This window comes from Tachyglossus aculeatus, chromosome 5 (assembly GCF_015852505.1).
Source record: "Tachyglossus aculeatus isolate mTacAcu1 chromosome 5, mTacAcu1.pri, whole genome shotgun sequence".
NCBI lineage: Eukaryota > Metazoa > Chordata > Mammalia > Monotremata > Tachyglossidae > Tachyglossus > Tachyglossus aculeatus.
The window spans coordinates 88,907,624-88,934,583 of NC_052070.1; the positions used below are offsets into that span (position 1 = coordinate 88,907,624).

General features: G+C 43.6%; 1 protein-coding gene across 1 annotated transcript in view; it reads right to left on the minus strand.

The window, feature by feature from the left end:
- LOC119928831 (ADAM DEC1-like) overlaps nucleotides 1-26,960 on the minus strand; it is a 65,271-nt gene that overhangs the window by 31,834 nt on the left and 6,477 nt on the right. The window contains exon 2 of the mRNA XM_038747347.1: nucleotides 5,689-5,708. Coding sequence (XP_038603275.1) covers nucleotides 5,689-5,708 — 20 coding nt within the window. The remainder of the gene's footprint in view (nucleotides 1-5,688; nucleotides 5,709-26,960) is intronic.

A 26,960-nucleotide genomic window follows, 5' to 3' on the forward strand; every position in this document is an offset into this window, starting at 1 on the left:
TTCAGGCCTACGTGGGCTGTGGTTAACAAGGAGTTTGTGGGAATGGTCAGCCATAGCAGATATGGAGGTTCATCATGAGGCAAACGAATCTGCTTACACATGCTTGTGGGTCAGTGAGAAGGTCAGCAGTTCACCAGACGAAGTAATGGGCCAATCAGCTTGGGGTGGAGGGTGATGTGGGGGAAGAGGCAACAGTGAGATGAAACAGCGACAGCCAATTGGTCACTGCAATTGTCTGAAATAATATGCTTTTCTTCCTTAAGATTGGTATTAAACTGCGTTATTTTGGGCAAATTCTGAATCAAGCAAAAACTCCTTACAGGGATGTCTACTAACTTCCCGCCGTCTCTCAGATCTGTTCTTTTCATTACATCCCAGGATCACATTTGTTGCTCTTCTTGAACTCACCTTCTTACTGTGCCCCGATCCCTCACTCTGTTCCCATGGCCTAGAACTCTCTCCCCACAAAATCTGCCAGAAAAATTTGATCTTCAAAGCCCTCCCCCAAGAAACCTTCTCCCTCTAGATTGTAAGCTCGCTGTGGGTAGGCAATGTGTCTACCAACTCTGTTTTATTGTAGTCTCCCAAGTACTTAGTACAGTGCTCTGCACACAGTAAGTGTACAATAAATGCTACTGATTGGTTGATTGAATTAATTTCCAACCCGTCAAGCCTTTTCAACCCAACAGCCACCCTTAGTACATATCTATAGATGCCAATCCTCAACACTTGTTTTGTATGTTCTTTTGCATATTAGAAGCAGAGTGGCCTAGTGGAAAGAGCATGGGCGTGGGAGTCTGAGGACCTGGGTTCTAATTCTGCCTCCATTCTTGCCTTCTGTGTGACCTTGGGCAAGTCCCAACTTCTCGATGTTTCAACTTCTTCATCTGCAAAATGGGAATTTCAAAGCCCTACTGAGAGCTCACCTCCTCCAGGAGGCCTTCCCAGACTGAGCCCCCCTTTTTTCCTCTGCCCCTCCTCCCCTCCCCACTGCCCCCACTCCCTCCCTCTGCCCTTCCCCCTTCCCCTCCCCACAGTACTTGAGTATATTTGTACATATTTATTACTCTGTTTTATTAATGATGTGCATATATTTATAATTCTATTTATCTATTTTGATGGTATTGACACTGTCTACTTGTTTTGTTGTCTGTCTCCCCCTTCTAGACTGTGAGCCTGTTGTTAGGTAGGAACTATCTCTATCTGTTGCCAAATTGTACTTTCCAAGTGCTTAGTACAGTGCTCTGCACTCAGTAATTGCTCAATAAATATGATTGAATGAATGAATGAATGAATGATTGAATTTAATACCTATTCTCCCTCTTACTTATATGTGAGTCCCAAATGAACAGAGACTGTGTCAGATCTAATTGTACTATATCTAGCCCAGTACAATGGTTGGCACATAGTAAGAGTGCTTAACAAATTCCATTATTACTATTACATTTGATTATTGTATTTCAAGCTGACATATTCATACTCTACCAATTCCATACATGCTCTTCCTCCTGTTCCCACTATTTGAAAATATTGTTTGTATGTGAACTCTTTGATTAGATTGTAAACTCCTTGATCAATCGATCAATCAACCCTACTGAGAGCTCACCTCCTCCAGGAGGCCTTCCCAGACTGAGCCCCCTCCTTCCTCTCTGCCTCCCCTTCCCCCTCACCTCCTTCCCCTCCCCACAACACCTGTATATATGTCTGTACAGATTTATTACTCTATTAATTTTACTTGTACATATTTACTATTCTATTTATTTTATTTTGTTAATATGTTTTGTTCTGTTGTCTGTCTCCCCCTTCTAGACTGTGAGCCCATTGTTGGGTAGGGACCGTCGCTATATGTTGCCAACTTGTACTTCCCAAGCGCTTAGTACAGTGTTCTGCACACAGTTAAGCGCTCAATAAATACAAATGAATGAATGAATGAATTTACTGAGCGCTTACTGTGTGGAGAGCTTGGGAGAGTACTGTATAATAGAGTTGGTAGACATGTTCCCTGCCCTCAAGAAGCTTATAGTCTATAGGAGAAAACAGACAATGAAATGCATTATGGATATGTATGTAAGTGCTGTGGGGTTAGGGTGGGATGAATATCAAGTGCTTAAAGGGTACAGAGCCATGTGCAAGGGGATGTACAAGGGAGAGTAAGTAGGTTAAATGAGGACTTAATCAGGGAAGTCCTCTTGGAGAAGAGCAGAGAATGTGTGTTTTGCTTCTTTTGTTTTCTCCCAAACATTTAGTACAATGTTTTGCATTCAGTAGACAATAAATAGATTGATTTATTGACATATTCTTGGTCATAGGCCAATATTGGGGCTCCCTTCTGGTGAGGAGGCAGCAAATATAGGCTCAGTCAATAACACATACAGAATTAATCCAGAAGACCTGTCTTGTTTCTTTTGACCTTAATGAAACCCATTTGGGAACACGGACCTATACTTAACTGTGTATGTTTAAACACTTAATATGTGCTAAGCGCTGATGGGGTAGATACAGTATTTGCAGACTGGACACAATCTCTTCCCCGCACAGGGCTCACAGTCTGAATAGGAGGGAGAAAAGGTAATCCCATTTTACTGATGAAGAAACTGAGACACAGACAAGTTGGGACTTGCCCAGGTTCATCATCATCATCATCATCAATCATATTTATTGAGCGCTTACTGTGTGCAGAGCACTGTACTAAGCACTTGGGAAATACAAGTTGGCAACATATAGAGACAGTCCCTACCCAACAGTGGGCTCACAGTCTAAAAGGGGGAGACAGAGAACAAAACCAAACATACTAACAAAATAAAATAAATAGAATAGATATGTACAAGTAAAATAAATAAATAGAGTAACGAATATGTACAAACATATATACATATATACAGATGCAGTGGGGAAGGGAAGGAGGTAAGATGGGGGGATGGAGAGGGGGGTGAGGGGGAGAGGAAGGAAGGGGCTCAGTCTGGGAAGGCCTCCTGGAGTAGGTGAGCTCTCAGTAGGGCCTTGAAGGGAGAAAGAGAGCTAGCTTGGCGGATGGGCAGAGGCAGGGCATTCCACGCCCGGGGGATAACGAGGGCCGGGGGTCGATGGCGGGACAGGCGAGAACGAGGTACGCTGAGGAGATTAGCGGCAGAGGAGCAGAGGGTGCGGGGTGGGCTGTAGAAGGAGAGAAGGGAGGTGAGGTAGGAGGGGGCGAGGTGATGGACAGCCTTGAAGCCCAGGGTGAGGAGTTTCTGCCTGATGCGCAGATTGATTGGTAGCCACTGGAGATTTTTGAGGAGGGGAGTAACATGCCCAGAGCGTTTCTGGACAAAGACAATCCGGGCAGCAGAATGAAGTATGGATTGAAGTGGGAAGAGACACGAGGATGGGAGATCAGAGAGAAGGCTGATGCAGTAGTCCAGATGGAATAGGATGAGAGCTTGAACGAGAAGGGTAGCAGTGTCGATGGAGAGGAAAGGGCGGATCTTGGCAATGTTGCGGAGCTGAGACCGGCAAGTTTTGGTGACGGCTTGGATGTGAGGGGTGAACGAGAGAGTGGAGTCGAGGTGTGGAGCCAGGAATAGAACCCTAGTCCTCTGACTCCTAGGCCTTTGCTCTTTCCACTAGACCATGCTGTTCCTCAGAAGGAGTTCCTGTCCAATATTTGTAAAGGAGCTAGTTCTAGCCCAACACAAAGGTTGAAAAACTGATCAAGAGTCTAATGTTACTCCTTGACATAGCTGGCTGAATCAGAATTGGAAAGGGGTCTTGACTGATCCTTTCCCCATCAGTAATGAGGTAAAGGAGAACTGGTTACTTGGTCTGGACCCATCTAATCTATTTTACTAAGCCACGATGAGGATACAGCAAGGAAGTTTGAAGTTCATATCAGTGTAACTCCAATCCTCCAAGGAACTCTCCCAATGCAACAGACTCAAAGGATCACCAAAAGTCCTTGAGTTATGTATTATAGAAATTTGTATTCACTGACAACTGTGCACACTTTTGAAGACATAACAGGATAATTACAAATCATTTTTATAATTAGCAACTTCTTTGAATTGGCCACTAGTCGGAAGACTAAAGAGGCCACTTTCATTTAATAGTATATGTTAAACGCTTACAATGTGCCAGGCACTGTACAAGTGCTGGGGTAGATTCTAGATATCAGGTTAAACACAATCCATGTCCCCACATGGGGTTTACAGTGTTAATCCCCATTTTGTAGATGAAGTAACTGAGGCACAGAGAAGCTAAGTGATTTGCCCAAGTTCACATAAAATCATTATCATTAATGGTATTTATTGAGCACTTGCAATATCGAGCACTGTGCTAAGTGCTTAAGCAGACAAGCAGACAAATAGCAGAGCCAAGATTAGAACCCAGGTCCCCTGACTTCCAAGTCTGTGCTCTTTCCACTAGGCTACGCTGCTTTGCTACTTGCCAGCCTGTCCCTAGCAAATCTCACCAAAACCCAGGAACTTCCCTCAGGGAAAGAGTTGAAAGCAATCACTGAATTCTGACACTTAAATATATTTCCAAATCTGGGAGATTATGATCTGAAAAGCAGTGTGACCTAGTGGATAGAGCATGTGCCTGGGAGTCAGAAGGATGTGGGTTCTAATCCTGGCTCCAACCACTTGTCTGCTATGTGACCTTGGGCACTTCACTTCTCTGTGCCTCAGTTACCTCATCCGTAAAATGGGGATTAAGACTGTGAGCCCCATGTGGGAACAGGGACTGTGTCCAACTTGATTAGTACCCCGGTGTTTAGAACACTGTTTGGCACATCGTAAGTACTTAATACATATAAGTACTTAATACATACCATAAAAATTGATTAAATTATACAATGCATCCTTTGTTCGTTTTTTAATGGTCAAACAAAAAACTGTTGACTGTTGGTGGTTGATGCTATGAGATTGGCCCAAAATCAAAATAGTTTTATGGCTTGGTTCCTTAAGGGCTATAAATCATTTTACTTGTACATACTTTAATCAAGATTTGTTTCTGAAAGGAACATCATGAAACATACATTTGTCTAAAGTCATATCATTAGTGGATGAATGCTGGTGTTTTTCCCCCAAGGAAAATTAAAGTGATATTTGCTGTGGCCAACAGTTCCCTTAAATAGGATGTTCCTCCTGCTTCTTGTTCCCAGAGTTCAAAATCAAACAACATGAGGCAAAGTACTTTCCATTAATATTCCCTCCCTCCCAAATTATCTGATCTTACAGCCTGTAAAGAGACCCTTCCCATTTTAGTTAATTCACTCCCTTGGTAGTACTTATCATAACCATTATTGTATTTCCATCCAGTCATTTTTGCTAAAACATGTGCTTTCATTGCATAATTTGAATATGTCACGATGGAAGAAGACAGGAAAATGGGTGTGAATTGGTGTAAAGAGATGCAGTTCTTCCCGGAATGCTGCTTCTAGCAGTGACAGCATCTGTAGCAACACTATAATCAGAACGAATCACAGCTTTTGAAAATTAGAAAGTGCAAATTGGTTCCTGTGAAGTGATAATGCTAATGAGTGTAGGAAGAATGTCAGAGAAACAAATGAAGTACAATAGTTCACTTCAAGTTTTAGCCTTATAAAACTTATTATTTTATGTCTAAGATAAAACTTCAGATTTGCCCCTTCAACCTTCAATTTTGTCACGTGTGATGGAAGCTGTTTTAATTTTTTTTGAAACATCTTACCTTTGGCCTCTTAAATCCCACTGAAACAGTTGTTAACAACATGATTTAGGGATAATACGGAGTTGGCAGAACCAAAATTATTGTGTTGTAGGAAGAATCTCTATCCAAACAGGTAGGCTGTATACATGTATATATGTTTGTACGTATTTATTACTCTATTTATTTTATTTGTACATATTTATTCTATTTATTTTATTTTGTTAATATGTTTTGTTTTGTTGTCTGTCTCCCCCTTCTAGACTGGGAGCCCGCTGTTGGGTAGGGACTGTCTCTATATGTTCCCAACTTGTACTTCCCAAGCGCTTAGTACAGTGCTCTGCACACAGTAAGTGCTCAATAAATACGATTGAATGAATGAATGAATGAATAGGCTCTAAGTTTGTTCTGAGATATTGCAAGATGGTTTAATTTGGAAATTATTTTACAACGTTGTTTGTGCTTCTATTTTTAAAAATTAGGTTAGTGTCTCCTGGAACTAAAAAATCTAGTGTTCTGCTGTTGAAAATTGCACCTTCACTTCTAGACTGTGAGCCTGCTGCTTCTAGACTGTGAGCCCGCTGTTGGGTAGGGACCGTCTCTATATGTTGCCAACTTGTACTTCCCAAGCGCTTAGTACAGTGCTCCGCACACAGTAAGTACTCGATAAATACGATTGAATGAATGAATGAATGGGCAAGGAAACGAGGTCAACTGACACCCTGCCCACAGCCACCCCGTAACTTAAACTGCTCACCCTTAATATCTGAGAGACCGCATTTTACCGACCTTCAGAGGCCTTCTAAAATCACATCTCCTCCAAGAGGTCTTCCCTCACTAAACCCTCACTTCACCATCTGAGCTCTCCCTTCTGTATCACCCATGAACTTAGCTTTGTACCCCTTAAGCATGTTGATACTTATCCTAGCCTTACAGAACTAATGTCCATACCCTTATACTCCTCTATTTCCCCTTTCTGAATCTATTTTAATGTCTGTATTTCCTTGTAGACTTTCTAACTCTATTGAATTGTACCTTCCCAAGTACTTAATACAGTGGTCTGTACAGAGCAATCACTCAAAAAATATCATTGATTGATATTTTTGTATTGATACTTTGGGATAAGATGGCTTGGACTCAAATGCTAATGCTAATGCCCTGCAACTTCATTCTCATTAAGGTCACTTTTGGGGCATGGCCCAGGTGAAATAAACAATCTAATTAGTAAACAGTCTAGCTTATCTGCAATAGTATTCACAAAGCAGCTCTGAGTTTCAGTCCTTTCTTCCCACTTTCATAACCAGTTTCTTAACCTCTCCCCATCCTCGCCACCCCAACTTCTTCACCATCTCACAACACACTCACACACACATACACACCTTTTTGTAACCACTTCTGCTTCTGAGAGGAAAATAATTTCATTTCTTCTCATGGGAAAAAATTTTTCACAGAAGCAGAAGTGGTCACAGGGAGATAGTGGTGGGGAAGCGAGGAGGTGTATTCTTAAAATGAGAAGGGAAGAATGAGTGGAGTGTTGGATCCCTCAAGGGTGATCTTAGCCTTTCTACTATTGTCAGCCTCCCAGTGAAGACAGAGTTAGCCCCAGGGCCTTCTAGCCCAAATCTGCACTTGCCCTATGTCCCATCAACTCAGAGCAAATTTGTCTCTTCCCGGCCTCCTTGAATGGGTTATATATACCTACTATCTATACATCCTCCCTACAACTCTCGTCACCCTACTGAGACTGAAGTCACCCAAGGCTTCCAGTAAGATCTCCCTAATCTTAATGTCTATAATCCTAGTCCTCTTCCACCTCTTAGTTGCCTTTCATACTGTAGACCAAACACCTCTTCCTAAAAACCCTTTCCAGCTTGGTTTTACTGATTCAGGACTTGCCTGGTTCTCTTCCTTCCTCTCTGACAGCAGCATCTCAGTTTTCTTTTTAAAGAGCACGGGCCTAGGAGTTGGAAGACCTGGGTCTTAATCCTGGCTCTGCCATTTGTCTGCTGTGTGGCCTTGGGCAAGTGAGTTGATTTATCTGTGCCTCAGTTTCCTCATTTGTGAAATTGAAGACAATATACCCAGACTTCATCTCTTTTAGAATGTGAGCCCTAGGTGGGCCAGGGACTGTTTTAATTTAATTACCTTGTGTAGAGTTTTTGACACAACTAAACACTTAACAAATAAACAATAACAAATTCATTCAGTCATTCATTCAATCGTATTTATTGAGTGCTTACTGTGTGCAGAGCACTGCACTAAGCACTTGGGAAGTACAAATTCATTCCCTATTCTTATTATTGTTATTCTCCTTTGTTGAATCTGCAACCTCTCCTAAACCTTTAGAAGCTGGTGGCCCTCAAGGCTTAATTATGAGTTTTCTAGGTGCTTCACTCACCCACTTGAGCTTATGTGTTCTCATGGTTTACTTAGATTGTTAGCCCCATGCAATACAGGGACTGTGTCCAACCTAATCTACTCGTATCTCCTTCAAAGCTTAGACACATAATAGGGCCTTAAAAAATACTAGAAAAAAAAAATGGTTTCAGCTATCAACATTATGTGGATGGCTCCCAAACTACCCTGTCAGAGTCAGTGCACTTCATCACCCCTTTCTTATGTCACTTTTCCACTTTTCTATCCCTCTCTATATTTGCCTCCTCCACCCCCTTCCTTCCTGGCAGCAACAGCTATTGGTATTAAGCAGCCACACAGCACAATGATATCATAACATAATGGCATCATGTCTCATGTGGAAGGCTCATAAAACTGAGTAACCCCAGTTCTCTAGAGGTTGGGGAAGTAGACTTATTCAGCCTAACCATTACCATAAGGGGATGGAGTGGGAGGGAGGCATTATAAACCGCCACCACCACCCAGGGTCAGGGCCAAAGATCTGAAAAGAGTGAACCAAACTAATGTGTGTGTAAATTATATGATTGACTCTTTGCACACCAACTGCTCAAAGGTTTCACTTTAGCTCTCCCACAAAAAGACTGCCTACCCCTGTGCTAGAATTGCCAATGTTAACACCACCCTGGTTCAAACTTCCATCATCTCATGAGAGTACTACTGAAGGAGACTGGCCTCCCTCTCTCATTCATTCATTCATTCATTCACTTAATCGTATTTATTGAGTGCTTACTGTGTGCAGAGCACTGTACTAAACATTTGGGAAGTACAAGTTGACAACATATAGAGATGGTCCCTGCCCAACAACGGGCTCACAGTCTAGAGGGGGAAGACAGACAACAAAACAAAACATATGGACAGGTGTCAAGTCATCAGAATGAAAGAGCAAAAGTGCTCTCCCACAGCACTAAGTTCTCACCTTTATACTCAGTTGTTCCCCCTACCTATAATTTATTTTAATGTCCATCTGCATTACTAGATTATAAATTCTTTGAGGACGGGGATTGTGTCCACTAACTCTATTGTGCTCACCCAAGCACTTGGTACAGTGTATGCACAGAGTAAGTGCTCATACACTAATGGTGGGTTAAATACTAATGACTGACTGACTCCAAGCCTCATCTTTTTTGGGTTTGGCTTCCATGATCTTTGAAACACTACTTCTGTCCACCCTGTTGCACACAGTAAGCACTCAGTAGATACAATTGAATGAATTCCCTTATTTCAGCTCACCAATAGAGCAGCTATTTTGGTTTTTTGACACCATCCATCCTCCTTGCATGTTGCCCCTAATGTCGCTGTGACTTTTTTTTGCTCTTTATATGGTATTTGTTATGCTAAGCGTTGGAATAGATAAAAATTAATCAGGTCTGACAGAGTCCCTGTCCCACACGGGGCTCACAGTCTAAGTAAGTAGGAGAACAGGTATTAAATCCCCATTTTAAGTTGGTGAAATTGAGGTATGGAGAAGTTGTCACTTGCCCAAGGTAACACTGTGGACAACTGGCAGAGCTTTGATTAGAACCTAAGCACTTAGTATAGTGCTCTGCACACAGTAAGCACTCAATAAATACAATTGAATGAAAGTCCTAGGATTCCCAGGCCCGTGCTCTTTCCACTTGGCCATGCTGCTTCTCAAATAATGTTCTGATGCTGGTAGTCTGTTTTTCAGGCGTTCATTTTTTTGTGATTCCGCTTTGCTACTCGATGTTACATACTGCACTTAGGTAGCAGTGGAGGTGGAGTTAATCTAGAAGGTCAAAATGTGATATCTGTTGTAGTTCCAGGTCTCACGACCATAAAAGAGTCCAGGCGTCATCACTGCTTTATGCATCTTTGGCTTGGTGTGAATCTGGAAACTAATTTGGATATCATGTGCTGTCACTTAGTCTCCTGGAAGATATGCTAGCTTTTTTGATTCATTCTTCTACCTCCTTGTCACACTCTCTGGGTTCAGATACAAGGTTCTTGGTTCAGCATAGGGTTTATTAGGTGTGGACTGATACCTAATCTCGATATCTCATTCCCAGCCCGCTTCTCTGTGGGGTCCCAGGCTCATACTCTTCTTCCTGCCTGGAAATCTCTCCATCTTCTAGTCTGCCGGTCCTCATTTCACCCTTTCTCCACAGGCCTTCTGAAATCCTACCTTCTCCAGGAGGCTTATGCCAATTAATTTTTTTCTCCTTGGTCATATCTAACAATAATAATTATAATTATTGTGGTATTTGTTAAGCACTTACTATGTGTCAAGCATTGTACTAAGCACTGGGGTAGATACAAGATAATCAGGTTCCACATGGGGCTCAAAATCTAAGTACAAGGAAGAACAGGCATTGAATCTCCATTTTTCAGATGAGGGAATTGAGGCACAGAGAATAATAATAATAATAATGGTATTTGTTAAGCACTTACTATGTTCAAAACACTGTTCTAAGCGCTGGGGAGGTTACAAGGTGATCAGGTTGTCTCCTGGGGGGCTCACAGTTTTAATCCCCATTTTACAGATGAGGTAACTGAGGCACAGAGAAGTGAAGTGACTTGCCCGAAGTCACACAGCTGAAAACTGGCGGAGCTGGGATTTGAACCCATGACCTCTGACTTCAAAGCCCGTGCTCTTTCCACTGAGCCACGCTGCTTCTCCTCTGTAGACACTCCTTCTCAGCCTCTCTTGCAGGCTCCTCCTCTGCTTCCCACACCCTAATTATAGGAGTGCCTCGAAACTCAGTTCTGGGTCCCTTTCTATTCTCCATCTTCACCCATTCCCTTGGACAATTTGTTCATGCCCATGTCTTCAACTACCACCTCTATGCAGATAACTCCCAAGCCTACTTCTCCAACCCTGATCTCTCTCCTTCTCCACAGTCCCATATTTATATTTAGAAACTCAAACTAAATATGCCCAAACAGAATTCCTTATATTCCTGCCCAATCCTTGTCCTCCCCATCACTTTCCTATCACGGTAGACAGTACTACCAACCTCCCTGTCTCACAAGCCTGTAACTTTTGCCTATAATAATAATAATAATAATGGTATTTGCTAAGCGCTTACTATGTGCAAAGCACTGTTCTAAGCGCTGGGGAGGTTACAAGGTAATCAGGTTGTCCCTCGGGGGGCTCACAGTTTTAATCCCCATTTTATAGATGAGGTAACTGAGGCACAGAGAAATTAAGTGACTTGCCCAAAGTCACACAGCTGACAGTTGGCAGAGTTGGGATTTGAACCCATGACCTCTGACTCCAAAGCCCATGCTCTTTACACTGAGCCACACTGCTTTTCATGTGCTTATCCTCAACTCATCTCTCTCATTCAACCCACATATTCTGTCACCATATCCTGTCAGTTCAACCTTCACAACATCACTAAAATCCACTCTTTCCTCTCCATGTAAACTGTTACCATGTTAATCCAAGCACGTACCCTATCCCGCCTTGATTACTGCATCAGCCTTCCTGTTGACCTCCCTGCCTCCTGCCTCTCCCCACTCCAGTTCAAACTTCACTCTGCTGCCCAGATCATTTTTCTACAAAACCTTTCAGTCCATGTTTCCCCACTCCTCAAGAACCTCCAGTGGTTGCCCATCCACCTCCTTGTCAAACAGAAACTCCTTACCATAGGCTTTAAAATACTCAATCCCCTTGCCCACTTCTATCTTAATAATAATGACGGCATTTATTAAGTGCTTACTATGTGTAAAGCACTGTTCTAAGCGCTGGGGAGGTTACAAGGTGATCAAGTTGTCCCACAGGGGGCTCACAGCCTTAATCCCCATTTTACAGATGAGGTAAATGAGGCACAGAGAAGTTAATTAACTCACCCAAAGTCACACAGATGACAAGTGGTGGAGCCGGAATTTGAACCCATGACCTCTGACTCAAAAGCCCATGCTCTTTCCACTGAGCCACACTGCTTCTCACCTCCCTGATTTCCTACTAGCACACAACCCTCACACTTTGCTCATCTAATTCTAACCTACTAACTGTACCTCAATTTCATTTGTCTCACCACCAGTCCCTCACCCACATCCTGCCTCTGGACTGGAACTCCCTCCCTTTTCATATCAATGGTCATTCACTCTTCCCACCTTCAAAGCCTTATTAAACATACATCTCCTCCAAGAGTCTTTCCTGACTAAGCCCTCATTTTCACTTCCCCCATTACCTTGTGGGCCACCCTTGCAGTAGGATTTATAACTTTATTCACCCTCCCTCAGCCCCATAGCACTCAGGGACATATCCATAATTTCAATTATTCATATTGACTGTCTTTCCCTAGGGAGTGCAACCTCTGCTCACTGTGGGCAGGGAGCATGTCTACCATCTCTTTTATATTGTACTTTCCCCACTGCTTACTACAGTGCACACAGTAAACACTCAATAAATATGATTGATTGATTGGAAGAGTTTTGCAGAGGATTGGAATTACAGTGTGATATTGGCTTCCTGGTGCCTTTTGTGTGGATCAGCAAGGCTGAAAGGAAAAGTGATCATAGCAGAACTGAGTATGCAGTCCTACTTTACTCCATGGTGGATTGAGATTGGGTCAAGGTCCAGAGAGAAGTTTGGCATTAGAGGAATAAAATGTGTGGGCTGTGTTATAGCAGGAGAGTAGAGTGGTGAGGTAGGAGGGGGCAAGGTGATTAAGTGCTTTAAAGCCAATGGTGAGTTTTTGTTTGATGTGAAGGTGGATGGCCAACCACTTGAGGATTTTCTCGAGGAGTGGGGAAACATGGTCTGAACATCTTAGAATCTGAATCATCTTAGGATCTATCAATCAATCAACTGTATTTATTGAACACCTACTGTGTGCAGAACACTGGACCAAGTGCTTTAAAGAGGATATGTTCTCTGTCTTCAAGGAGCAGGGAGCCTAGGGTCTAGCCCTTTATCAGAGTCTCTCTATAAACTTATTGGAGCAACCAAACTGTTTCAGAAGCCGCCAAAGCTCAGGACTACTCAGGTTGAAAAATTATACCTTGAATTTATTTAGAGTTTTTATTTCCCATCAGTGATCTGATTGTAATCTCAGGGTATTATTATACCCATTTTACAGATGAGAAACTAAAACATAGAAGCAGAGAACCAGCATGGCCTAGTGGAAAAAGCACAGTCCTGAGAGTCAGAAGGACTTGGGTTCTATGCCAGGTCCTCCACTTGTCTGCTGTGTAACCCTGGGCAAGTCACTTCACTTCTCTGTGCCTCAGTTACCTCATCTGTAAAATGGGGATTTAGTCTGTGAGCCTCATGAGGGACATGGACTATGTCCAACCTGATTAGGTTGTATCAACCCCAGCACTTAATGAAGTGCCTGGCACATAATAAGTGCTTAACAAATACCATAAAAAATGCATACCCCCAAAAAAGTTAAGCAACTAGCCCAAAGACCTACTGCAAGCCAGGGACAGGTGCAGGTACCTAGAAATCCCTCCCCCTTCATTCCTGAGAAGTAGCAAGGCCTAGTGGAAAAAGCACAGACTTAGGATTCAGAAGACCTCGGTTCTAATCCATCCTCTGCCATGTACCTGCTGTGTGACCTTGGAAAAGTCACTTAACTGTTCTATGCCTCATTTCCTCATCTGTACATTAGGGATTCAATACTTGTCTTCCCTCCTACTTAGACTGTGAGCCACATGTGGGACAGAAATTGTGTCAGATCTGTTTGCATTATATCTTCAGCAGTGCTCATAACAGTGCCTAACATATAGGAAGTGCTCAACAAATGAGAAGCAGCATGGTGGAGTGGATACAGCGTGGGCCTGGGACTCAGAAGTTCATGCATTCTAATCCCTGCTCTGTCATTTGTCTGATGTGTGACCTTGGGCAAGTCACTTCAGTTCTCTGGGCCTCGGTTACCTCATCTGTAAAATGGGGATTGAGACTGTGAGCCCCACGTGGGACAGGGACTGTGTCCAATCCAATTTGCTTGAATCCACCCCATTGCTTAGAACAGTGCCTGGAACATAGTAAGCACTTAACAAATACCATAATAATAATTATTATTATTTATTAAATGTGTTAATAATAGTCATCTGACAGACCACCACTATCCTCATGTTCAGAATCCACTAAATCTACTAAAACTTCATCTCCTCCCTAACTAATTCCTCATATCCTCCCTTTATATTCCTGCATCACCGATGCACTTAGTTCTATCTCCTAAGCACTTACGTTCTCACCCTACATCCACCCAGTCAGTCAATCCTATTTAGTGTGTGCAGAGCACTGTACTAAGTACTTGGGACAGTACAATATAACAATATAACAGAGTTGGTAGACACATTCCGGCCCACAAGAAGCTAGCAATCTAGAGGGGGAGACAGACATTATTATACATAAATTACGGATATCTATGTAAGTGCTGTGGAGCTTGGGTTGGGGTTGGGGGAGGGAGGTTGAATAAACGTAGCAAATCAGGGTGATGCAGAAGGAAAGTGGGAGATGGGGAAATGAAGGCTTTATCAGGGAAGGCCTCTTGGAGAAAATGTACCTTCAATAAGGCTTTGAAGGTGAGGAGAGTAATTGTCTTTTGGATATGAAGAGGGAGGGTATTCCAGGCCAGAGGCAGGATGTGGATGAGAGTTTGACAGTGAGATAGATAAGATCAAGGTACAGTGAGTAGGTTGGCGTTAGAGGAGCGAAGTGTGAGGGCAGTGTTATAATAGGAAAGCAAAGAGGCATATTGTGCTCTCCCAAGTGCTTAGTACAGTGCTCCGCACATAATAAGCACTCAATAAATATGAATGATTAATTGAGGGGACAAAGGTGACTGAGTGCTTTAAAGCCACAGCACTTATACAGTGTTGCTTCTCCTCTACCCGTACTTTATTATTTTGTCATCTTCCCTGCTAGCTTCCTGAGGGCAGGGGTCACTTCTACTTTATTGTATGCTCTCAGGTGATGAATGGTGAGAAGTCAGTAAATACCACTGAATGATTAACCCACGTATAGTGGCTCCTGGGCTCTCTCTACAAGCTCACGCAGTATTATAAGGTCTGTAAACACTGGTTACTGGTCTTGATTTTGCTACTTGCATTTGTTTTGTATTGACATTCAGTTAAAAAAAATCATGCCTTTAATCCTGTCCTTTCCTAGTCAGTCCAGGTAGATTCTGACTGAGTTTCCAAAATTAGTCTTCTTATTCTGGGGCATTCTGAAGTCTTGAGGCATTTCCTCAGTGTCGCATGACTTGAGAAAGAGGCTGGGAAGGTGATGTAATTGCTTATCTTTCCCTGCTAGGAGATCTCCCCCGGTACACCCCAGACTAGGTTTTCTCTGTCATTCTTCCTGGTTCTGACCACAGTGGTGACTTGCTTAACAGGGACTGTGGGTGATGTAGTGTTGTCTCCTGTTAAGAACCCTGACCCAACACTGAGATTTGTAAACAATCAGTCATTCCAAGGTATTTATTGCACTGTTACTATGTGCAGAGCACTCTATTACACACTTGGGAGGATACAGTAGAGTAAACCAACACAATCCCTGCCTTCAAGGAGCTCACAGGGGAAGCAGACATTAAAATAAATTACAGATATGTACAGAAGTGCTGTGGGGATGATGGCCTTGGAGCAGATGTGATTTTAATTGGACTTTGAAGGTGGAGAGAGTGATGGCCTGCCCTATATGATAGGGAAGGAAGTTCCAGGCCAAAGGGAGGGTCAGTAGTGAGATGAGATCAAGGGATTGGCGTTAGAGGAACTCTCTACTTGGATGTCCTCCCATCACCTCAAAGTTAATATGTTTAAAACAGAACTTATCTTCCCACCCCAACCCCATCCTCCCCATGACTTTCCCATCACTGTAGATGGCCCTCCACCCTTCCTGTCTCACAGGCTCATAACCTTGACATAGTCCTTGAGTCCTCGCTCTCATTTTAACCCACATATTCAATCCATCATCATCAATCATATTTATTGAGCGCTTACTATGTGCAGAGCACTGTACTAAGCACTTGGGAAGTACAAGTTGGCAACATATGGAGACAGTCCCTACCCAACAGTGGGCTCACAGTCTAAAAGGGGGAGACAGAGAACAAAAACAAACATACTAACAAAATAAAATAAATCCATCATAAAATCCTGTCTGTTCCACCTTCACAACATTGCTAAATCCACCATTTATCTCTCCACCCAAACTACTACCACGTTAATAATAATACTAATAATGGTGGTACTTATTAAGCACTTACTATGCACCAGGCATTGTATTAGGCGCTGGGGTGAATACAACAAGCAAATCAGGTTGGATACAGTCCCTGTTCCACATGGGACTCACAGTATCAATCCCATTTTACAGATCAGGTAAACTGAGGCACAGAAAAGTGAAGTGACTTACCCAACACCACACAGCATACAAGTGGTGGAGCGGAATTAGAACCCATGACCTTCTGACTTCCAGGCCCATCAATCAATCAACCAATCGTATTTATTGAGCGCTTACTGTGTGCAGAGCACTGTACTAAGCGGTTGGGACGTACAAGTTGGCAACATATAGAGACAGTCCCTACCCAACAGTGGGCTCACAGTCTAAAAGGGGGAGACAGAGAACAAAACCAAACATACTAACAAAATAAAATAAATAGTATAGATATGTACAAGTAAAATAGAGTAATAAATATGTACAAACATATATATACATATATACATATACATAGGCCCATGTTCTATTCACTACACCACGTTGCTTATCAGTCATTTTTCATATCCTGCCTTGATTACTGTTATTAGCCTCCTTGCTGACCTTCTCTCCTGTCCTGTCTCTCCCTACTCCAGTCCATACTTCACTCTGCTGCCCTGATCATTTTTCTACAAAAACGTTCAAACCATCTTTCCCCACTCCTCAAGAAACTCCAGTGGGTGGCCATCCACCTCCACATCAAACAAAAACTCTTCACTCTTGGCTTTAAAGCACTCAATCGCCTTGCTCCCGCTTACTTCAGCTCACTACTCTCCTAATACAACCCAGGCCGCACACTTCACTCCTCTAGTGTTAACCTTTTCAGGGTACCTTGATCTCATCTATCTTCCTGCTTACCTCTCGCCCACATCCTTCCTCAGGCCTGGAGCACCCTCTCTCCTCATATTCGCTAAGCAATTACTCTCCCCAACTTCAAAGTCTTCAAAGCCACATCTCCAAGAGACCTTCCCTAAGCCCTCCTTTACCTTCTTCCACTCCCTCCTGCGTCACCCTGACTTGCTCCCTTTATTCATCGCCCCTTTTCCTGGCCCCATAGCACTTATTTATATGTCTGTAATTTATTGATTGATATTAATGTCTGTATCCCCCTCTAGACTGTAAGCTCATTGTGGGCAGGTAATGTGTATGTTTATTGTTGTATTGCACTCTCCCAAGCGTTTAGTACAATGTTTTGCACACAGAAAGCACTCAATAAATATGATTGAATGAATGAATGAATAAGAAACAAAGTTCCTTTGGTACTATGGCATATTGTACTCAGTCAATCACTCAGTCATATTTATTGAGTGCTCACTGTGTGCAGAGCACTGTACTAAGTCCTTGGGAGAGGACAATAAAACAATATAAGGGTTGGTAGACATGTTCCCTGAATCAAGAAAAGAACACTTAGTACAGTGCTCTTAAAAAGCACTGTAAGTGCTCAATAAATACCATTGATTGATTGATTCTCCTTATCAGTCAACCTATTTATTGCGTGCTTACTGTGTGAGCTCATTATGGGCAGGGAATGTGTCAGTTTGTTATTATACTGTACTCTACCAAGTGCTTAGTACAGTGCTTGGCACACAGTAAGCACTCAAGAAATATGATTGAATGAATGTAGAGCACTGTTCTAAGGGCTTAGCACTGTACTAGCAGAAACTTCAAGAGAGTTGAGAAATGGAGAAATAAATCTGAAAAGTCATTACAAAGACCAAGATCACCCAAACAAGGGATAGTCTTTGGGTGTGCACGGTGGGTGTAGCTGGATTTCTCAGCCACACCCATAGCTAAACTGCATCTTTCACAATACCTTCAAATTTAAAAGATAACTAATAAAAAGATATCTCATATTTATGTTGTTCATTTCCACTTTATAATAAGTTTGCTTAATTATGTTGTCAGTTAACCAATGACCTGCCTAAGCAATTCTCTGTGACTGAAATTTTGGGAACCCTTGATTTAGGGCCGTATTTGTTGGAGAATGTGTCGCATCTAATTTATCAAAAACATTTTTTGAGGACTTCCTAAGAGCAGAGCAAGATACTAAATGCTTGGGGGAAAACAGTAGAGAAATAATCATAAAGCAGTGTGGTCTATTGGGCAGACCATGGGTCTGTAAATCAGAAGAACCTGAGTTCTAATCCCAGATCCAACATTTGTCTGCTGGGTAACCCTGGGCAAGGCACTCAGCTTCTCTGTGCTTCAGTTAGCTCTTCTGTAAAATGGGGATTGAGCCTGTGTGCTCCTTATGGGACAGGGACTGTGTCCAACCTGATTAGAATGTAAGCTCATTATGGGCAGGGAATGTGTCTGTTTATTTTTATACTGTACTCTTCCAAATGCTTTGTACAGTGCTGTGCACACAGTAAGCCCTCAATAAATACAACTGTATGCATGAAGTAGGTTGCATCTACCTCAGCGTTTAGAAATAATAATTGTGGTATTTGCTAAACACTTACCATGTGCCAGGCACTGTACTAAGCACTGGACATCCACCAAACTAGCTCTCTTCCTCCCTTCAAAGCCCTACTGAGAGCTCACCTCCTCCAGAAGGCCTTCCCAGACTGAGCCCCCTTTTTCCTCTCCTCCTCACCATCCCCCCAACCCTACTTCCTTCCCCTCCCCACAGCACCTGTATATATTTGTACAAATTTATTACTCTATTTTACCTGTACATGTTTCCTATTATATTTATTTTGTTAATGATGTGCATATAGCTATAATTCTATTTATTCTAACGATTTTGACACCTGTCTAAATGTTTTGTTTTGTTGTCTGTCTCCCCCTTCTTGGCTGTGAGCCTGTTGTTGGGTAGGGACCGTCTTTATATGTTGCCAACTTGTACTTCCCAAGTGCTTAGTACAGTGCTCTGCACACAGTAAGCGCTCAATAAATATGATTGAATGAATGAATGAGTGGATACAAGCAAATCAGGTAGGACACAGTCCCTGTACCACGTGGGCTCACAGTCTCAAATCCCCATTTTACAGTTGAGGTAACTGAGGCACAGAGAAGGGAAATGACTCGCCCAAAGTCACACAGGAGATGTGGTGGAGCCGGGATTAGAACCCATGACCTTCTGACTCCCAGCCCCTTGCTCTCTTTGTTAGGCCTGCTGCTTCAAGTACAGAGTCTGGCATATAATGAGCACTTAACAAATAACTTTTTTTAAAAAAAATAACTCTTGCCCTGAGGAGCTGAGAGTCTGGGGAGACAGACACAAAATAATTTACAAACAAATTACAGGGGGCAAAAGAGAGATACCGATTCTAAGAAAGGATTGCTAAGGTATTTAAGTGACTAAATAAGTGCTTAAATAGTAGAATTTGTTAACTGATCAATGTTTAAATGTTGTGAGTGACAAGGAGGACATGAGTGCTGAGTTGGAATTTGGGAGGGTATGACTTGGGAAATGTAAATGGAGATTAAGACAGTGAACACCACGCGGGACATGGATTGTGTCCAACCTGACTAGCTTGTATCTACCCAACACAGTACAGTGCCTCACACACAGTACTCTTTGGGACTTTGGAGCTCTTTGGGACTCTTCTCAGAACCTAAAACAGTGCTCTGAACTCAACAGGGGCTCAGTATATACCAAAAACAAAGCCCTAGTTATTTTGGAAATACATGATTTAACCTTTATCCAAATGGCAACCACTTTGATCCAAGCTCCTGTTACACCGCGGCTAGGCTATTGTATGAGTATCCTTGCTGCTTTCCTTTCATTGAGCTTCTCCCTACTCCAATCTGTATTACACATTGCTGCATAGATCATCTGAAGCATCAACTTGGTACATATGTCTCCCCTCCTCAAAACCTAATGGCTTCCCATTTTCTTCCACATCAAGCAACGGATCCTTAGAATTGATTTCAAGATTTTCCACCAACTTTCCACATCTTACATATCTACTCTCTTCACGTCACTACTCCTCAGCTTGCTCTCCTGATTGGAAATTGAAGGAAAACCTTTTGACAAAAAAGACAATCTCAGCAAACTGAAGACTGGAAAGGTGTTGAAGAGTCCTTAAACTTAAGAAATTTGAAAGCTTGTGGAACTCCATTAATGAGATCCTAAAGTATTTTTTTTTTTTGTATGAACATGCTTCTTAGAAGTTGCTGAATTGAACAGAGAACACTGGATGGGACACAGAGTTAGTTTAGTCCTTTGTATTGGAAAAAGTTCATTGGTGAGATATTACGGTTGGACTTGACACAGGTGAGACTAATTTTCCTGAACAAATTATAGGTTAATTTTCTACAGTATAATTGATGTTAAAATAATAAAACACAATTTGATTTGATTTTTGTCCTTTTAGTAGCTGTGCCACGTGTCTGTTGTGTGACCTTGGACAAGTCACTTAATTTCTCCATGCCTCAGTTACCACACCTGGAAAATGGGGATTAAGACTGTGAGCCCCAGGTGTGACATGGACTATACCCAACTTGATTAGCTTGTTATTGATTAGCTAATTAGAATTAATTGATTAGCTAATTAGAGTAGCTAATTAGAAGATTAGCTCTTCTAGACTGTGAGCCTGTTGCTGGGTAGGGACCGTCTCTATATGTTGCCAACTTGTACTTCCCAAGCGCTTAGTACAGTGCTCCGCATGCAGTAAGTGCTCAATAAATACGATTGAATGAATGAATTAGCTTGTATCCATCCCAGCGCTTGGTACAGTGCCTGGCACATAGTAAATGCTTAACAAATACCATTAAAAAACTCTGTCACCAAGTCTTGTCAGTTCTACCTTCACAACATCAATAAAATCCACCCTAACGTATTGATCCAAACACTTATCCTAGCCCTCTTTGATTACTATATCAGCCTTTTTGTGGGCCTCCTGCTCCATGTCTCTCCCTACTCCAGTCCACACTTCATTCCCCTGCCTGGATCATTTTTCTATCATCAGTTTATTCATTTATTCAATCATATTTATTGAGCACTTACTGTGTGCAGAGCACTGTACTAAACACTTGGGAGGTACAAGTTGGCAATATATAGAGACGGTCCCTACCCAACAATGGGCTCACAGTCTAGAAGGGGGACACAGACAACAAAACAAAACATGTAGACAGGTGTCAAAAGCATCAGAAGAAATAGAATTATAGCTATATACACATCATTAACAAAATAAATAGAATAGTAAATATGTACAAGTAAAATAAATAGAGTAATAAATCTGTACAAATATATACAAGTGCTGTGAGAGGGGAAGGAGGTAGGGTTGGGGGGATGGGGAGGAGGAGAGGAAAAAGGGGGCTCAGTCTGGGAAGGCCTCCTGGAGGAGGTGAGCTCTCAGTAGGGCTTTGAAGGAAGGAAGAGAGCTAACTTGGAGGATGTGTGGAGGGAGGGTATTCCAGGCCAGGGGAAGGACGTGGGCTGGGGATCGATGGCCAGATAGGAAAGAATAAGGTACAGTGAGGAGGTTAGTGGCAGAGGAGCGGAGGGTGCGGGCTGGGCTGTAGAAGGAGAGAAAGGAGGTGACGTAGGAGTGAGTGAGGTGATGGAGAGCCTTGAAGCCAAGAGTGAGGAGTTTTTGCTTGATTCGTAGGTTGACAGGCAGCCACTGGAGATTTTTGAGGAGGGCAGTAACATGCCCAGAGCGTTTCTGCACAAAGATAATCTGGGCAGCAGAGTGAAGTATAGACTGAAGTGGGGAGAGACAGGAGGATGGGAGATCAGAAGAGGCTGATGCAGTAATCCAGTCACGGTACTATGAGAGAGAGATTGAACCAGTTTACTCCATGTTTCCCCACTCCTCAAGAACCTCCAGTGGTTGCCCATCCACTTCTATATCAAATAGAAACTCCTTACCATCAACTTTAAAGCACTCAATCACCTTGCCCTCTCCTATCTTACCTCGCTGATTTCTTAGTACAATTCAGCACACTCATTTCACCCCTCTAATAATAATGTTAATAATAATAATGACATTTATTAAGCACTTACTATGTGCAAAGCACTGTTCTAAGCGCTGGGGATGGTACAAGGTGATCAGGTTGTCCCACAGGGGGCTCACAGTCTTCATCCCCATTTTACAGATGAGGGAACTGAGGCACAGAGAAGTTAAGTGACTTGCCCAGAGTCACACAGCTGACAAGTGGAGGAGCCGGGATTTGAACCCATGACCTCTGACTCCAAAGCCCAGGCTCTTTCCACTGCGCCACGCTACTTCTCGTGCTTCTTTAATTCTAATCTACTCCCTGTACCTTGATCTCAGCTATCTCACCACCGACTCCTCACCAACATCCTGCCTCTGGCTTGGATCTCTCTTCCCCTTTATATCCGACAGACCACCATCTCCCCTCCTTCAGAGTTTTATCGAAATCACATCTCCTCCAAGAAGCCTTCCCTGATTGAACCCTCATTTCTCCCACTCCCTCTCCCTTCTGCATTGCCCTTGCACCTTTATTCACCCCACCCTCAGCCCCATAGCCTTTACATACATATCCCTAATTTATATTAATGCCTGTCTCCCTCTCTAGACTGTATGCTCCTTGTGGGCAGGGACCATCTCTACTATTATATTTGAACTGCTCAGTAAGTATATGATAAATTTGATTGATTGACTGATTGATTGATCCTCAGTGCCACTTGTGCAGATCATCATGTTGGGGGACACTCAGCATACAAACTGAAACTTTAAGTTCCCCTTGGCCTGCTATAAGTCCACCCTCTCTTCTGACCAGTGAAACTACATTTCCTTATTCCTGGTCTCCTACACCCACACCCATAAGCCCTACCAACTTTAACATAATAATAATTATGGTATTTGTTAAGCGCTTACTAAGTGCCAAGCACTGTTCTAAGAGCTGGGGTAGATACAAGGTAATCAGGTTGTCCCATGTGGGGCTCACAGTCTTAATCCCCATTTTACAGGTGAGGTAACTGAGGCACAAAGAAGCTAAGTGGCTTGCCCAAGGTCACAAAGCAAGGGTTTGTGACCCTTCCCATTCCTTCCCTTCCTTTGAAGCCCACATTATTCGCCTCTACCACCCCCTCCAGATTCTTGTAGCCATCATCTACCGCCCCCCCACCAGCCCCACCTCCAACTTCTTTAACGATTTTGACCCCTTCCTCACCTTCCTTCTCTCCTTTTCCATGCCCACTCTGATCCTTGGAGATTTCAACATCCACATGTATATCCCTGGTGACTCCTCTGCCACCTGCCTTCTATCTCTCCTTGACACTGCCAACCTCTTGCTCCACCCCACCTCGCCCACTCACCAACTTGGTCACACCCTCGACCTCATCATCTCCTACTGCTGCACTGTCTTCACCCTCACCAACTCTGAAATCCCTCTCTCTGATCATAATCTTCTCACCTGCCTCCTCACTCACACTCCTTTCCCCTGTAAATCCATATTACTCCCTCACAGAGATCTCTGCTCTCTTGACCGCATCCATCTTTCTGAGCACCTCACACCTCGCCTCGCCTCCCTTTCCTCTCTACCCAATCTTGATGATCAGATTACTGCTCTCAACTCCACCCTTTCTACTCAGCTAGACTCACTCGCTCCCCTTTCGCTTCACCTCTCTAATACCACTAATCCACAGCCCTGGATCACTGCCACTGTCCGCCTCCTTCACTCTAATGCTCGAACTGCTGAACGCTGCTGGCGAAAGTCTAAACACCATGCCAACCTCGTTCACTTCAAGTTTATCCTTTCCTGCCTTAACTCAGCCCTCTCCTCTGCCAGACAAAACTATTTCTCCTCCCTTATTGACACCCATGCCCATTATCCCCGCCAGCTCTTCTGTATATTCAACTCCCTTCTCAGGCCCCCGGTTCCTCCCTCTCCTCCTTCCCTCACCCCCAACAATCTGGCCTCCTACTTCATTAATAAAATTAAATCCATAATAATGGTAGCATTTATTAAGCACTTACTATGTGCACAGCACTCTTCTAAGCGCTGGGGAGCTTACAAGATGATCAGGTCAGGTCTGACCTCCCCAAAGTCACTCCCCCCACTCTTCTCCAACCCCCCTGGCTCTCAACGCTCTCTGCTACTCTCCCATCCTTCCCAGCAGTATCCTCAGAGGAGCTCTCCTCCCTCCTCTCTAGTGCTACACCGGCCACCTGTGCTTTTGACCCCATTCCCTCTCATCGCATGAAATCTCTTGCTCCGTCCCTTCTCCCCTCCTTAACTTCCATCTTCAACCGCTCACTCTCCACTGGTTCCTTCCCCTCTGTCTTCAAACATGCCCATGTCTCTCCCATCCTAAAAAAACCCTCTCTTGACCCAACCTCACCTTCTAGTTATCACCCTATCTCCCTCCTACCATTCCTTTCCAAACTCCTTGAATGAGTCGTCTACATGCGCTGCCATAAATTCCTCAATGCTAACTCTCTCCTCGACCCCCTCCAATCTGACTTCCGTCCCCTACATTCCATGGAAACTGCCCTCTCAAAGGTCACCAATGACCTCATGCTTGCCAAATCCAACGTCTCATACTCTATCATAATCCTCCTTGACCTCTCAGCTGCCTTTGACACTGTGGACCACGCCCTTCTCCTCAACACGCTATCCAACCTTGGCTTCACAGACTCCGTCCTCATTCTCAGTCTCTTTTGCTGGCTCCTCCTCCCCCTCCCATCCCCTTACTGTAGGGGTTCCTCAAGGTTCAGGTCTTGGTCCCCTTCTGTTCCCGATCTACACTCACTCCCTTGGTGACCTCATTCGCTCCCACGGCTTCAACTATCATCTCTACGGTGATGACACCCAAATCCACATCTCTGCCCCTGCTCTCTCTCCCTCCCTCCAGGCTCACATCTCCTCCTGCCTTCAGGATATCTCCATCTGGATGTCTGCCCACCACCTAAAACTCAGCATGTCCAAGACTGAACTCTTTGTCTTCCCTCCCAAACCCTGCTCTCTCCCTGACTTTCCCATCCTTCCCGTCTCACAAGCCCGCAACCTTGGTGTCATCCTTGACTCCGCTCTCTCGTTCACCCCTCACATCTAATCCGTCACCAAAACCTGCCGGTCTTACCTCCACAACATTGCCAAGATCCGCCCTTCCCATCCTCCTATATCTCCCCAATTCAATCCATACTTCACACCGCTGCCCGGATTGTCTTTGTCCAGAAATGCTCTGGGCATGTTACTCCCCTCCTCAAAAATCTCCAGTGGCTACCAATCAACCTATGCATCAGGCAGAAACTCCTCACCCTCGGCTTCAAGGCTCTCCATCACCTCGCCCCCTCCTACCTCACCTCCCTTCTCTCCTTCTACAGCCCAGCCCGCACCCTCCACTCCTCTGCTGCTAATCTCCTCACTGTGCCTCGTTCTCGCCTGTCCCACCTTCGAACCCCCACCCACGTCATCCCCCGGGCCTGGAATGCCCTCCCTCCGCACATCCACCAAGCTAGCTCTCTTCCTCCCTTCAAGGCCCTACTGAGAGCTCACCTCCTCCAGGAGGCCTTCCCAGACTGAGCCCCCTCCTTCCTCTCCTCCTCCTCCCCCTCCCCATCCCCCCGCCTTACCTCCTTCCCCTACCCACAGCACCTGTATATATGTATATATGTTTGTATGTATTAATTACTCTATTTATTTTACTTATACATATTTATTATATTTATTTTATTTTGTTAATATGTTTTGTTTTGTTGTCTGTCTCCCCCTTGTAGACTGTGAGCCCGCTGTTGAGTAGGGACTGTTTCTATATGTTGCCAACTTGTACTTCCCAAGTGCTTAGTACAGTGCTCTGCACACAGTAAGCACTCAATAAATACGATTGAATGAATGAATTTGTCTCCACCATATTAGACTGTAAACATCTGGTGAGAAGGTTCCTTTGTCTGCTTTCTTTGTACTTTTTCAAATACTTTAGTACAGCATTCTGGGCACATTAGGCACTAAGTAAATACCACTGATTAATAATAATAATGATAATAATTGCGGTATTTAAGTACTTACTATGTGCCAGACCCTGTACTGAGCAATTAGGTGGATACAAGCGAATCAGGTTGGACACAGTCCCTGTCCCACATGGGGCTCACAGTCTCAATCCTCATTTTTACAGATGGAGTAACTGAGGGACAGAGAAGTGAAGTGATTTACCTCAGGCCAGACAGCAGAGAAGTGGCAGATCTGGGATTAGAACTCGATGATCTTCTGACTCACATGCCCGTGCTCTATCCCCTAGGCTATGCTGCTTCTCAGTCATGATTAAAAAACAATCCATAAAAGAAACCTCTCAAAAATAAGTGATGCAGTGCATTACTTTGCAAGGAAGTTTTCAGGCTTCTCACCCTTAAGACAGGGTGGGGAAGCAGCATGGCCTGGTGGATAGAGCATGGGTGTAGGATTCAGAAGAAACTGGGGTCTAATCCTGGCTCCTCCACCATTCTACTTTGTGACCTTAGGCAAGTCACTTCACTTCTCTGTGCCTCAGTTCTCTCATCTGTAAAATGGGATTGTAACTGTGAGCCCCATATGGGAAAGGAACTGTGTCCAACTTGATTAGCTTGTATGAACCCTGGCACCTAGAATAGTGCTTGAACCATAGTAAACACTTAACAAATAATAATAAAAGTGAGACATTTATTAAGTGCTTACCATATACAAAGCACTGTTCTAAGCACCGGGGAGATTACAAAGTGATCAGATTGTCCCATGGGGGAGCTCACAGTCTTAATCCCCATTTTACAGATGACGTATCTGAGGCACAGAGAAGTGAAGTGACTTGCCCAAAGTCACACAG